At 45.0% G+C, this 13,561-nt stretch overlaps 1 protein-coding gene across 1 annotated transcript in view; it reads left to right on the top strand.

The window, feature by feature from the left end:
* The window catches only part of LOC119185482 (uncharacterized), a 78,827-nt gene extending 65,595 nt beyond the window's left edge, over nt 1–13,232 (top strand). Inside the window, exons 26-34 of the mRNA XM_075893137.1 lie at nt 1,127–1,215; nt 2,087–2,232; nt 2,453–2,568; nt 4,246–4,375; nt 5,599–5,759; nt 9,558–9,649; nt 10,805–10,948; nt 11,454–11,616; nt 13,001–13,232. Of these exons, the coding sequence (XP_075749252.1) occupies nt 1,127–1,215; nt 2,087–2,232; nt 2,453–2,568; nt 4,246–4,375; nt 5,599–5,759; nt 9,558–9,649; nt 10,805–10,948; nt 11,454–11,616; nt 13,001–13,081 (1,122 nt within the window). The 3' untranslated portion in view covers nt 13,082–13,232. The remainder of the gene's footprint in view (nt 1–1,126; nt 1,216–2,086; nt 2,233–2,452; nt 2,569–4,245; nt 4,376–5,598; nt 5,760–9,557; nt 9,650–10,804; nt 10,949–11,453; nt 11,617–13,000) is intronic.
* Nucleotides 13,233–13,561: the final 329 nt, after the last annotated feature.

The following is a 13,561-nucleotide window of genomic DNA, read 5'->3' as shown; positions in this document are numbered from 1 at the left end:
CACCCTTCGTATTGTTTCGCGCCGTGTACTTGAAACTTCGACTGATCACTTGACGTCACCTATTAATTTTGTTACTTTATGAATTTCGTACACTTTAGAGAACGGTGCGCTCACGTCCACGGTGCCTGTGCAGTGAATATCGCAGACAAAGTACCACTGTTGCGCCTCCGTCATGTCCTTCTTTCGCCGCCCTTCCGTTTTCCGCCATTATCGAGGCCTAACAACCAGCGCTAATAGATTTTCTCTGTTTAAACGTTTGACTGTGAATTCATTACTATACGTATACTCCATTTCATACATCATGTGCAATGCTCTGGAATCTAACATGTTCGGCCAGCAATGTGTGTAGGCATGCGTGTCTGGAGCTTGAATTTCACCGCTGCAAACGTGGCCTCCGTGAGTGGCTCTGGCTGCGCGTTACCTGAACTGATGATGGAGGCCACGATACGAATATGAAGAAACACTAACTGATTCAGTAAAACCTATTGACCATCGTATATTTAACAATATTTGTTGATTTACAGAACCTGAAGTATCTTCATTTGTTACTGTGTTATAACACACACACACACACACACACACACACACACACACACACACACACACACACACACACACACACACGCACACACACACACACACACACACACACAGACACGCGCGCGCGAGCGAGAAAAACGAATTGTCAGGAAAAAAGTGCTAAAAAGGAAGGGTGGTGCCCACAATGGCATATGCACACGTGCACACGCACACACACATGCACACGCACACTTTGCGGAAGGTGAAATCATTGAACCACATCCTGGTGCGAACGCATCTATTGCAATTCTCGTTACGCGTCACAGCGTTGCACCAGATATTCGAAACGGAATAAGTTCGATAATAATGTGAAGAAAAGAAAACTGCCGTTTATAATTCCTCGAATTGCGCGTCACGGGGCCAACTTATATTGTTTCGGTACTTCAGACTCTTTGAAAGTGTGTGGCATCGAACACTAATATGTAGACTATTGCGATTGGGTGGCATCTGTATTGGGGTGAGTATTTGCTTTTGTGGTTGCTGTCCCAGTAGTTTTCGTTGACATTTGCTCTCAATAAATTTGCTCCATGTTATACATTGTCCTTAGATGCAAGCCATCATAGACAGTTGTGCCCATTTCACGTCAGAGCGTCTAAAAAAGGCGGCAACTGCGTCAGAAGACGTCGACATGAAAGGGTAAGATAGTCTTACGAAACCTAAAAGCACTTGCGCTGACGCATTCCGCTGCGCCGGCAGCTTCAACGGTGACGACGGCGACGGTGGGCTGAGGGCCTTAGGAGCTTCGAGCTTTGAATGCGCAGGCGCTTACGTCCACTTTTGCAGGTGTGCGTTTGTTATTGTGCCTGAGTTTGAGGAAGTGGGATATTCAGGGTGAACAGGAGAGTGCCTCAGACTGGCTGGCCGACGTTTCGTTAGGAGGACCTATATTTTTCAAAGGCGTCGTGTCATCTTTGGCGTGTCAGTTTTAAAGTGCCTCAGACAGGCTGGCTGACGTTTCGATAGGAGGACCTATCTTTTTTAAAGGGGCCGTGTCATTGTTGGCGTGTTAGTTTTAAAAAAACTATAACACACCAAGGATTACACGGTGCCTTTGAAAAAGATAGGTACTCCTATCGAAACGTCGGACAGCCAGTCTGAGGCCCTTCCCCTGATTGATTGATATGTGGGGTTTAACGTCCCAAAACCACCATATGATTATGAGAGACGCCGTAGTGGAGGGCTCCGGAAATTTCGACCACCTGGGGTTCTTTAACGTGCACCCAAATCTGAGCACACGGGCCTGAGGCCCTTCCCCTGTTCACCCTGATTATCCCACTTTGTTGTTTTCATCTGTCTGCTCCCATCTAAATTTTTGATTGAGGAACGTATTTTTGCTTGTTTCTCTCATATCTTAGCGAATGTTTGTCCATGTTCTTGTGGTTATCTGCGCGCTTTTTTGTACGCGTCCTTCATCTGTTCAGTACATCCCTGTCCACAAGCTCTAGCTTTCTTTTGCATAATTAAAATCTTTATCCCATTTTCTTTTATTGTTCGTTTCTCTCAACAGATTTTATGGCCACTTTACCTTGGATGCCGTCGCAAGCTGCTCATTTGGTGTTAAACTATCTCCTAATTCTCCGGAAGAGGGATCTTTCATAAGGAGTGCTAAAAATGTGTTCTTCGCCGAAGTAACGCCAGCTGTTATGCTAAGCAGTAAGTGTCATTACTTTGTTGTTATATACCACACAATATGCATTACCGCATTGCTCAAAATAGTATTGTCGATTCATCATTGTTTTCATGCATGCTCGAGTTTGCCCTGCTTTTTCGGCTCAGGTACTCTATATCGGCATATTTATTTTCGTGGCTAGTTATAAGGTGCTATCTTACAGAATATTTTTTGTTTTCAAATTCCATCCGTGTTTGCTTTCAGCACTGGTTCAGAAAGCCGGACAAGCATTCCGTAAGCGTGTTTTCAACGAAAAAGCGTTCACTTTCTACAAGAACGCCACCATCGACATAATCAAGAAGCGTGAGGAGAACAATATTGTAAGTATTCTCTGTTTCTGCAACACCATAATCTTTTTCTCGCTTAAGTGCAACGCAGGTCGGTGCAGTTGGTTCAGTGCAGGGGTTGCCACGTATTACCGAACACAGAACACGGCCCAAGCCTAGCACTGTGTTGACACTCAGTGAGCAGTGTTGTGCGTTGAAGCCAAGCAACGTCGTGAAAAGAAATTTCAGACCTCAGCTCTTAAAGGGACGCTCACCAGGCTCTCCAAATACGAAAAGGGTGCGATATTTTCTCCTGATATATCCTGTCCTTCTTGCGAACTTCTGTGACGCAGACAGTAGTTTCTTCTCGTGCCTCGTCTCGTCTCCCTCGAACGCGGGTGGTGTGTAACTAAGCGGTGGAGCGCAAGTTCAAGGTTCAGTCAAGGGCGTCTCCTCTTCGTCCCATACAACGACGGCACCAAGCAATAAAGCCAAGCTTTAACTTGACACACCTTGCCTTCGCTTCTCCTTCATTCAATAAGTGAGAATAATAAAGGCGAAATAGCAATTAAGCTTTCCGAAACCAAACCTAAATTCGCAACAACAACGATATCCCAACCACTCTGCGACGCATTTACTTAAGCCTCCCTCTCCCCCCCTCCATGGGAAGATGCATGCGCCAATTTTTTTCAAAATAACTTTATTTATTTCTCTTTCTCGCCATCCTCAAGTGGTGTGAAAGCCAGAAAAGCATGACTGATTGTACTCCAACTTGGGCTAGGTGAACAACTCGTTGCATGTTAGAGTTATTGAACGCCACTGTCTGATTAGAGGAAAACGGAACGCGCGTTTTGTCTTCCCTGTTGGCAGGTCGCGATATTTCGCGTGAGAAGCATAAGGGCCAAACCTCATAAGCGCGAAAATGCACGCGACAGCGACAAGCGACGCGACGTAGATCGGCTTCGCGCGATCAGTCGCTAGCGCAGGCAAACCTCATTCACGCGACGGCTTCGGCGAGCGAATTCCACTGTTGCTGGCATGAGGCCGTCTACTCGCACCAAGAAAACCGCGTAGCGAGCGGTATGCAATTTAAAAATAAGATATATTGTTGTGTAATGAAACGGAAAGTGTTTAATATTGCCTTGCAGCACTTTTTTATATGCACATGCGTAATAAACATTGTGTTATTTCTTGTTGCGCATACGTGACTCGGGCAGGGTCACGGGCACCTATGTAGTCTGTATTTTCCGGTATTTCGCTATTGGCTGCTTGAGCCCAGCACTTCCGAGCGATGAGCGACGGTTTGCAAATCTGGAGAACCGAGCGATCGCGCGAAAACGAGCACGTGACACGTCGCGCGAACGCCCTGTTTCGTCGCTCATAGCGTCGCTCGTCGCTGTCGCGTGCATTTTCGCGCTTATGAGGTTTGGCCCTCAGTCGGGAAAGTGGAGTTACATCCAAGGCGTGGTATGATCCAGGCGAAACAGGCGCATTGCTCTATGCGTAGCAGAGTTATTTTAGGCAAGGATGGATGCTACGAGCCACGCCGACGATTTGGGTGAGGTCGGAACCTAGCTGTGTGTTAAGTCGTCGTGAGAAACGCACCCAATAAGACGGATTTTTCGTAAGCCGAAAGTGACATAGTTGAAGCCTGATTTTGACGCGGTGTCCCAAAGAACATTAGTAGCCGCTTCTATTTAACTTTTGTTTCATATCACTGTCAACCATCAGCGGCATGAAGATTTTTTGCAAATGATGATGAACGCCAAGGAAGTGGCAGAACAAACTACTGTTTCTGGAGAAACGGCCACAGAGGACCCAGGCTTCGAAGGTCGTCAGCAGAAACCTCAGGACGTTAAAAGTGAGTCTACATTGACATCTTTCTTAGAACTGAACGTAATTAGATATATTAGTCTCAGTAACAAGTTGGGAGTTAAGTGACTCGGAGCCAGAAATGCATTTAATCACCTGAATGTTTGTCGCAATTTCTGTCGTTCAATGTGCATGCTAAGAGACGCATTTATTGCCCCGGTGCACACAAGTTCCTCGTAGAAAACATTGATTTCAAAGACTGTGCACTGTTTGCAACTTGAAGCCTTTATTTTACCGCCTACTTCTAATTGTCCTAAAGATTTGTTTCTGGGCATAAGATTATTTATGGCATGTTTACCCAAAGGTTACAGGAGTTCTTGATTGATTGATTGGTATGTGGGGTTTAAGATCCCAAAATCATATGTACATGAGAGACGCCATAGTGGAGGGCTCCGGAAATTTCGACCACCTGCGGTTCTTTAACGTGCAACCAAATCTGAGCACATGGGCTCACAACATTTCCGCCTCCATCAGAAATGCAGCCGCCGCAGCCGGGATTCGATCCCACGACTTGCGGGTCAGCAGCCGAGTACCTTAGCCACTAGAACACCGTGGCGGGGCAATGGGAGTTAATTATTTCAGATGTTTGCTGCCTTAAGTAAACCCTCGCGTAACAATCGAATACCAAAATAATTCTTTCTTCCTGGGCGCAATGAAATGTCTGCCCTCGCGTTCCATTTGTGGTCATGTACCATTCGAGTAAATACGGTACTCATGAATACGTTGCAAGCATCAAAGAAGGGTTTCGTCAATAGGGGTAACAACGACCACACCAATGTCATTATCCCCACGAGATAAGTCAGAGGAAAAGATTGCAACCTTATCAAAACGGCATCTTCAAGTAAACATTGTTTATCTGATAGCATATCCTGTCGAAAATAATATTGCATTTGTTTGTTAGTTTGTTTGTTAATATTGTAAACCCCAAGTGTTTTTTTTACAAGAGTGGGAAACGATTTTACAAAACAGCATACAATCTTATGCTGAAATTCGAGCAAAAAATAAATAAAACAAAATCAGCATGACATACTTTAGAAAATAGAGACAGCGAACGCCGGCATTTACCCTTACATTATGCGCAAAAATAAAACACGGGCATGAACACTTACATTCGAGAAAGGAAAGTACACACTTAGCTCTAATCGGCTGTTGCGCGATCCAGCTGACCAAAGTAAGTGTAGTTTAATTTAAGCTTGACGCCTTTTCTTCAAGGCCTGTCCGAAGATGAGGCATTGGCGCAGTGCGTCCTATTCTTCCTTGCTGGCCAGGACACGGCCTCTACCACGACGTCCTTTGCCTCGTACTTGCTGGCAGTCAACCCGCAGGCACAGGAGAAACTACAAGCCGAAGTCGACGAGTGCTTCAGGAAACACGTCAGTCAGTTCTGTCATTTCGTATATTCTCACTACTCTCTAGGAATATATATGCAACATCCTTTATAGGATCATCAATGAACGTCACAGGTACACGGACCTAAAACTTTTTTTAGTTACACAATTATTCACGCGGATGCTCGTGGTGACTCGAGGAGGCTTTTTCCGTGACGCCTGCGCGATCGGCCTCCTTCTTTGTCCTGGGCTTCGACCAACCATTTTTGACGACATTGCAGACGTCCTGCTTTAATGCAGCAACATGACTTTCGATGAGACAGCCTGAAAATACAAGGAAATCTATAAGTACAAGAAAAGTCCAACGATAGCAGCCAACAAAGCTTTGGAGCACCGCTCCAAGATTTCTTAGAAATGACGTTGACATGCTTCTGAGCTAATAAGTATGACAGAAAGGAAATACTAATTGTAGAGGCTCGTTTCTTTGCTGAAACCAATTAAAGCAGCAGACAACCCCGCCAAGCAAAACATAGGTGAAACTATTCAGTTTTTTTTTTTTTTTGAAACAGGGGTGTTAATATAATCTCAGCAGAAAAGAGCTAAATAGGTCGATAACTTGGCCTTTCCGACCGTGGGATGACAACCAACTGGTCTTGGAAATACATGCCTGATTTTCTACAAGCTATGGGCAACGGAACTCTCAGTTCAGTAACACAGCAGATGCAGAAATATTTTCAGCCAAAAATTATGGAAGCAAATTTATAACATACAAAAAAAGTGATCACTCATTCAAAAGCAGTGTCCATATTTAGCTTTGCGTGCACTGGTACAAGTTTCGCAAACCATGGCACGTTATTTTTATAGGTCGAATAGCGGAGCAATGTACTCACAACTGCGACACAAATTCTGTGTTTCTCTTGAGAGCACTCCACGAGGTTAGTGTCAGGGTGTCAGTAATCAAACTACGGTTCTGTGTTCAGTCAGAGCGTTATATACGGCCAAGCTTTCACTTCTCACTAGCAGCAAGATGAACGAAAGCATATGCGGAATATTGTACCCTTTCCTGTTAACAAACATTTGTGCTACATGCCATTCTTTGAGCCTTACACCTCCTTACATGATCGCGGCACGGGAGTGCATGTAAAGGCAGGCGGGAATGCCATATTGAGTGCGTATTTGTGGGTCACGGATGGTTAGCACCATTGAAAAAACACGCCATTGTGCTTTCTGTGTCATCTTAATGTTCCCTTTACGAAGAATCAGGGCATACATACTTACCGTATTAGTAACTACGTTGTTCAGAAGCTTGCTGCTGTCTTCTGTCAAGTCAGCCGTCAAAGTGGCTGCAGCCACCACTGCTATTCCACATATTCGTATCTTCATCTAGGCCACAGTCGCGTATTTTAAAATGCGAAAAAAATATGTTTATGGTTGTGGAATAATTATACTACCTTCTCTTGGTACACCTCCTTCAAATTTACGTGGAAAAATAAATTTTCAGCTAGCATATTTCACACTAGACTGGCTTCATGTAAATGCACATACACTGCAATTTACGCCGAAATTAAAGTTATGCCATGGTCCATATTTCGAAAAAAAAAGAAATGCGGCAGAGATGTGCGTTTGTGCTTACACGCAGGGAAAATTTACAATCGTGATCGCGCTCGCTTGCGTATACTACCGACCTAAAAAAGAGGTCGGCCCACGCTCGTATTCCGACCAAGCCTGAGTGGCGTTGGCAGATGGTAAACCAACGACGCCGGGCCAAGCAGGCTGGCAGACCTACTGCCGACGTGGTCATTGGCCAGTCATGGGCCGACCACTTTTTCGGGTGTGTAGCCAACTAAACTGGCCGCCGACTGGTTGCCGACCTTTAGCCAATCGTCGGCCACTGGCCATGTCCTATTCGGAAGTTGAGCAAACCATGTAGTCACTGCGAGCTCCATCATCGGCCGCAAACTCTCGCTGCAGCCCGGCAACGGCGTAGGCGCGAGACTGCTCGTTCTGAATATTGGCAATCTTCGTCAGGTTATTGTCGAACCACAAGCGATTGCAAATTTTAGAGCTGTTCCCGAAGCTTCGCTCGAGAAAATCACGCCTAAATTGCGCATCGGCGTCCCCAACCTCAGGTAGCGACCACTTTCGGTGTTTATCAGCCGCTTCTCGCGATCTCCTCCTATCGCATTGGTATGGCAGACACTCCTACATGCGACTACTGCGGAGCTGAAGAGACCATCGAACACGTCCTGTGCAGCTGCGCTTGCTACGACACACAGCGATGCCAGCTCCGGATGGTTTTGAATCGACTTGACCCCGGACCATTTTGTGTGCAGAAGATACTAGGACCTTGGGCATCTACCTCAGTTGCGCAGAAAGCAACTAAAGCACTGCTACTTTACCTCAAGTCAACAAACCTGAGCGACCGCCTGTAGACTGTGTGTGCTCCCCGAGTGTGCTCGTGATTGTGTGTACCTTCTCATCTTTCTGCAACCTCTTTTCTCCCCTTTATCCCTTCCCCAGTGCAGGGTAGCACACCGGATGTGCGTCTGGTTAACCTCCCTGCCTTTCCTTGCATCTTTATCTCTCTCTCTCTCTCTCGCGATCTCGTTGCCTCCGGGTCCGCTTGTCTGCACTGCATGGCGTGCCGCGGCTGCAGCTTCGCGAGCACTCAACTCTCGGTTAACTCGCTGGCGCTGCCGTTTCGCAACACTGGATCCGCTTGTATGCGTTGATATGCTGCAGCCTCTCTGCGAGCCCTCAGCTGCGCATGCAGTTTTGCCGCCTTGTCTTGATTGTCTTCGCTGTCGACGAGCTAGAAGTCGCGTGGTGGGAGCGAGGGACACGCAGAGCCCCTAGCGGTCTCCACTCAAACCCAGAGCACGCACCCGGAGCGAGTGCTAAAAGGAAGCAGTTGGCTAGTTAGTCCTCTGGAGTTGTGGCTGCGATAGAAAATATAAAATGTCTCCAGCTTGCTTTCAACATCTCAGAGAGACTCTGCGAAGTTTTTCACACCTTCTTTACGGCGAATGTTGTGGTAAACGTGAATTCACTCAATCAAGACATTTTGGGATCCACAAGACAAGAGTTATCATACAAACATTCCTTGGGAACAATTAATATTTTGAGTGATTTCAAGAAACAGCATTTTTTCAGATTGAACATGGGTTTTATCTGGTATAACTGCCTTATGAATAAGTTTTTTTTCCTGAACAAATAAATCAGTTACTAATATAGCGCCTAGTCCCGCGTCCTCACTTTCTTTCGTGCTGTGTGTACCGCACCCTCTCAGTTATCATGAACCAATGTCAACTCGTCCAACTCTTCATTTCACTGAAACAGTGTCGATACTTTGAATCAACACAGAATACTTTCTCATATCCGTGAACTTGTGCTGAAGCTTAGTCAGCAATTTTCGGCTCCAGCAGGGCACTAATTTCAAAGTGACCCTTAATTGGTCTCTGTCAGTACTACAGTGGCCTCTTGCGCTGCAAATGCGACAAAAAAAATGGTGGCCTGTGATTTTCCAAATGCCATTCCGGCACCTTAGAGAGCTGAAGGTGCTATCGTAGCAACTTCATCTACTTTGTTTTAGTATGCTGCTAGCTTTCATATTTAATTTTTTGCAGCTTTTGATAACTGGGTGATGACTTCTTCAATACATCAGCAATGTTTAGTACCTATCAACCTACGACAACAGAGCGCAAACACATGCAACATCACAATCACCGCGTACCGAACAATCCCCTCGCTGGCAGTTTTCGCACTTTTAAACGCATCGTCTCTACTATACCTTGCAGCCTTCCAATTCTTTGAGAGTAACGATGTCTCCGTTCCGTCTCACAGGGAAGTTCACCATCTTATGATATCGTCTCAAAACTGCCGTACTTGGACTGTGTCGTGAACGAAACACTGCGAATGATGACACCCGCTTCAAGGTAACAAATACTGCAGAGCTATCACATTTCTTTTCGCGCAAGCAGCTTGGTATGATATGCATTACCATGTGGCTTACTTATCGAAATTGCAGTAAACCGGGAGAAACGGGGAAAAAATGTTGAAGTAAAACTGTCTTACTTCTTACTCAGTTTGTTGCATTGGGGAACATAAAGTTTGCATATTTTGTTCACGCGACAGAGTTAGAGAATACGCGTCGTAGAATATGTGGTGTCGGCATCAGTGGTGTTGGTTACGAGCGAAAAATGCTAATGAAAACAAAGAATAAATATCTGGATACGAGCCGGTATCTTAACCCAGGTATTTCGCGTGGCAGACAAGCCATCTACGACGTAGCCCCGCCAGTGCCTAAAACTGCTGGGGAAAAAAAACTCGGACACTCGTCATGTCGGACGTGGAGTCACGTATACATTATAATACTACGTGACATCAGCATAAAATGGCGCCATACGCAACACCGCGTTAACTGCATGACGTGGTTGAAAGCTATGAACCCATTACAAAGGTCTGAGTTATAGTACATCATGATCACCATCATAATCCCCACCACTTTGATCGTCAGCTAATTAACAAAGTAATAATAATGTCCGGGATTTGACGTGCCTAAACAGCGATGAGATGATAACGCCACGGTGGAGCTCTCCGGAAATTACGACATTCAGGTTATCTTTCAGGCGCACATCGCAATGTCCAAGTGAGCAGCTACATAGGTGTGCGCATTGGATTGCAGGCTTGAAATTGTACTCCGTAAATGTAATGTTGGTGGGTGCCTTGGGAGAGTTTGCAGCGAGGTCACACACACTAGAAGCATGACAAACAAAAGAAGGGTGATGCGAACGGGGCCTGATAGCGCTATCACTTTGAACTCCTAAAAGTGTATCTTAAGCGGGAGTTTCTTTTTATTCTGATGGCAGAGATTGGTACGCCTTAGTCTGTACATGAACGATCTATACTGAGACCAATTGTACCGAGACCATTAGTGCTTAACACACCTACATATACAATTCATGTGCATTCGGTTACCACGATATTTCTACTTGAGTTGTAATCATGTTCCAGTTATATGCAGAATTTTACGCCGCATTCATCGGTTCACATGCTCGCCTCATGAACGTTTTTCGCAATCCCACCGACAGACTCGAGAGGGTGTTTCATGAGGACTACATGCTCGGCGAAACCGGCATCAAGTTATCTGAGGACTGCATTGTAGTAATACCGGTCTACTCACTTCATCACGACCCGGAGTTCTTCCCAGAGCCGGACCTTTTCAACCCTGACAGGCAAGCTCATAGAAGTCATCGCCACTCTCTCATCCCCTGGTAACGCATGCGCAGAAGCTACCACAAATCGCACTCGTGGTCGAATAATATTTTTGGATCGTGTGGAAAAAAAGTCCTATGTTGCCCAAAAATATATGTTTTTCGGGTCGTTCTAGACTGTGTTATTGGTGGCTATCACATTATGAGGACCTGTTTCATCCATTATGTTCCAGCTAGTCCTTACACAAGCTCTTCTGAAAGTGACCCAATGCGTCTGGTGTGGATAAATAACGGAAAGCAGTTTCTTGCACATCTTATACTGTTCCTTGGGGTACAAAAATAATAGAGCGTATTTGTTAATTGCAGAATATTGAATGTGCTCCAGAAATAAAACTATTAGTTAAAGCTATACGAAACAAAAGACAGGACAAAGTGGCACTTTTCATGATCAGTGTTGCGAATGCTGATATTCAAGTTTGATTTATTTGCTTTTTCGTTTTGTTTTGCTACGACCGTTGACGAGCAGATTCAGCGAGGAGAATATTAACTCCATCCGTCCCTACACCTTCTTGCCGTTTGGCGCTGGACCGCGAAACTGCATTGGATCGAGGTTTGCGCATCAGCTTGTGAAGACCTGTCTTCTACACGCCGTTCACAGCGTGCGCTTCGTGAAGTGCCCCAAAACAAAGGTGAGACGTCTCTGGGATTTACGATGTGCACAATTAGATGGCGACTTTTTTGAGCGAAGTGTATACACGTTTCGACGCAAGTATGAAGTCACCAAGTGACTCGGTTGATTGGCTGTGACTTCAATATAATGCCGTAATTTCAAAGTTGGCGTAGACACACAAGTCGTCGCTAATTATAGGTATTAATCTTAGAGCTGCTTTTCGGCTTTAGATGTGATGTCGCATTTCACTTTGTTTTGTTTTTTGTTCTTTTTTTTTTGAACATCTGGATCGTGTTACGGAGATGTGAGCGACAATTTTGATTTTGTCATTGCTTTCGTAAGACATATGAATCTAGAAAAAAGATGAAGTTTAGTGCGACAGGTTCTTTTAGCGGCAGATTCACTAGAAACTTTCAACACGATCTACAAAATTGAAAAATAATCGTATAACACGTAGAAAATTTACTCTAAATATTGCAACCTTATACAGGTTTCATAGCGGTACTCTGGTACAGCCTAAAGGTTTTAGCATGGCATTGTAAAATGCGAATTCAAGAAGGGTTTTTTTTTTTGCTACACTTTCTCGTGCACTCAATGATCCTTACAGCGTTGATATAGCAGGCCTAAGAGCTAAATAGTATTTTTCTTCTAAGGCAAGATATCATTAGTTAATGCTGTCAGGTCGTGCGCGCGCTCCAAGATTGTCGGTTACATTAACACAAAAAATGACTAGATCGTTTCTTGGTATTCCTATCAATCGTGGATAAGGTGTGCTTCATTTCGAGGTTTCACTTTCCACTTTCAGGTTCGTTAAACCTGGATATACGCGCCGCACTCGAACGGGAATAGACTTGTAGCTAGTTTAACGCTCTATTCCCAGCTTATGTTCTCAGAATCCTTTTTTCTTCCTTCAAAATCCTGACCATGTATTTGCGTTTTGTTTGGTTGTTCGTTTACACTACATATATATACGGTATGTTTGAGCCCAAAAGAAGTTGCCTCCAACAGAGTAATCGGTGTGACTGCAAACGATCTTATTATTCATAAAGCACCATTGATAACATCAAACAGGGAAGCGGCTAACAGGACTTCGCATTTATCGTATAAACATGTTTGAGTAAACGACCTTGAGGCAATTATTCAATGTCTTTGAACATGGGGCATTGCTGGAGCCAATGTTTTTTTACCACTGGTCTTGTCTTCGTTAAGGCAGCAAGCTGGCAGTTCAAGGCAGTGGCTGGCTTGTAGAAGATCAGACCACTTGTCTAACTATTTGCTGTAGCGTCATGTCGCCTTCAAGGATCTTTTTTTTACGTCTTCATCCCATCATCTGCTTAACGTTTTACTAGTTTGGATTTAAAGCATTTACGTTCGACATGATGAGTGTTACGGTGGCTATGCAGGTTCCCCTCGAGTACCGACCAGGATTTGGCCTGTTGCATCCCAAGGACTTGGTCATAGGCGTCAGAGAGAGGAGCAGCTAGCCTGCATCGCTTACCATGCTGGAAGGGAACATGAAGAGGCGCACGCAACTCTAATTAGGCACCACATACTTGTCACTTCAGAGAAACCTACGGAATGAACCTCCCATGCATGTGCTGGTGTTGGTTATCTGGTAATATATAATAATTCCTCTCTGTCGTCATCATCGTCTGCCTGACTACGCCCATTGCAAGACGAAGGGCTACCTCATCAAGAGGGCACAAGTCATCGACTGAAACCGTCGAAGTAACTCAATTAGCTTCTCATGAAAGCTTACGTTTCCTACAGTTCTCTCCCTAGTGCTGGCTGAAGGTACGGTCAGAGCTTTGGTTTTCGAGATGATATTGCAAGGCTTAGTAGTTGATATTGCGCGTCAAGCTAGAGGACCGGTTAGCGTTACACTCAACAGTTTGAATATTTTGAGAATTTGCCGTCCTGAAAATGCAGAAGCTGATGGAAACTCCCAAGCCAGCCACCATACA

This window comes from Rhipicephalus microplus, chromosome 4, assembly GCF_043290135.1.
Source record: "Rhipicephalus microplus isolate Deutch F79 chromosome 4, USDA_Rmic, whole genome shotgun sequence".
NCBI lineage: Eukaryota > Metazoa > Arthropoda > Arachnida > Ixodida > Ixodidae > Rhipicephalus > Rhipicephalus microplus.
This window is presented reverse-complemented; position numbering and strand designations above follow the sequence as displayed.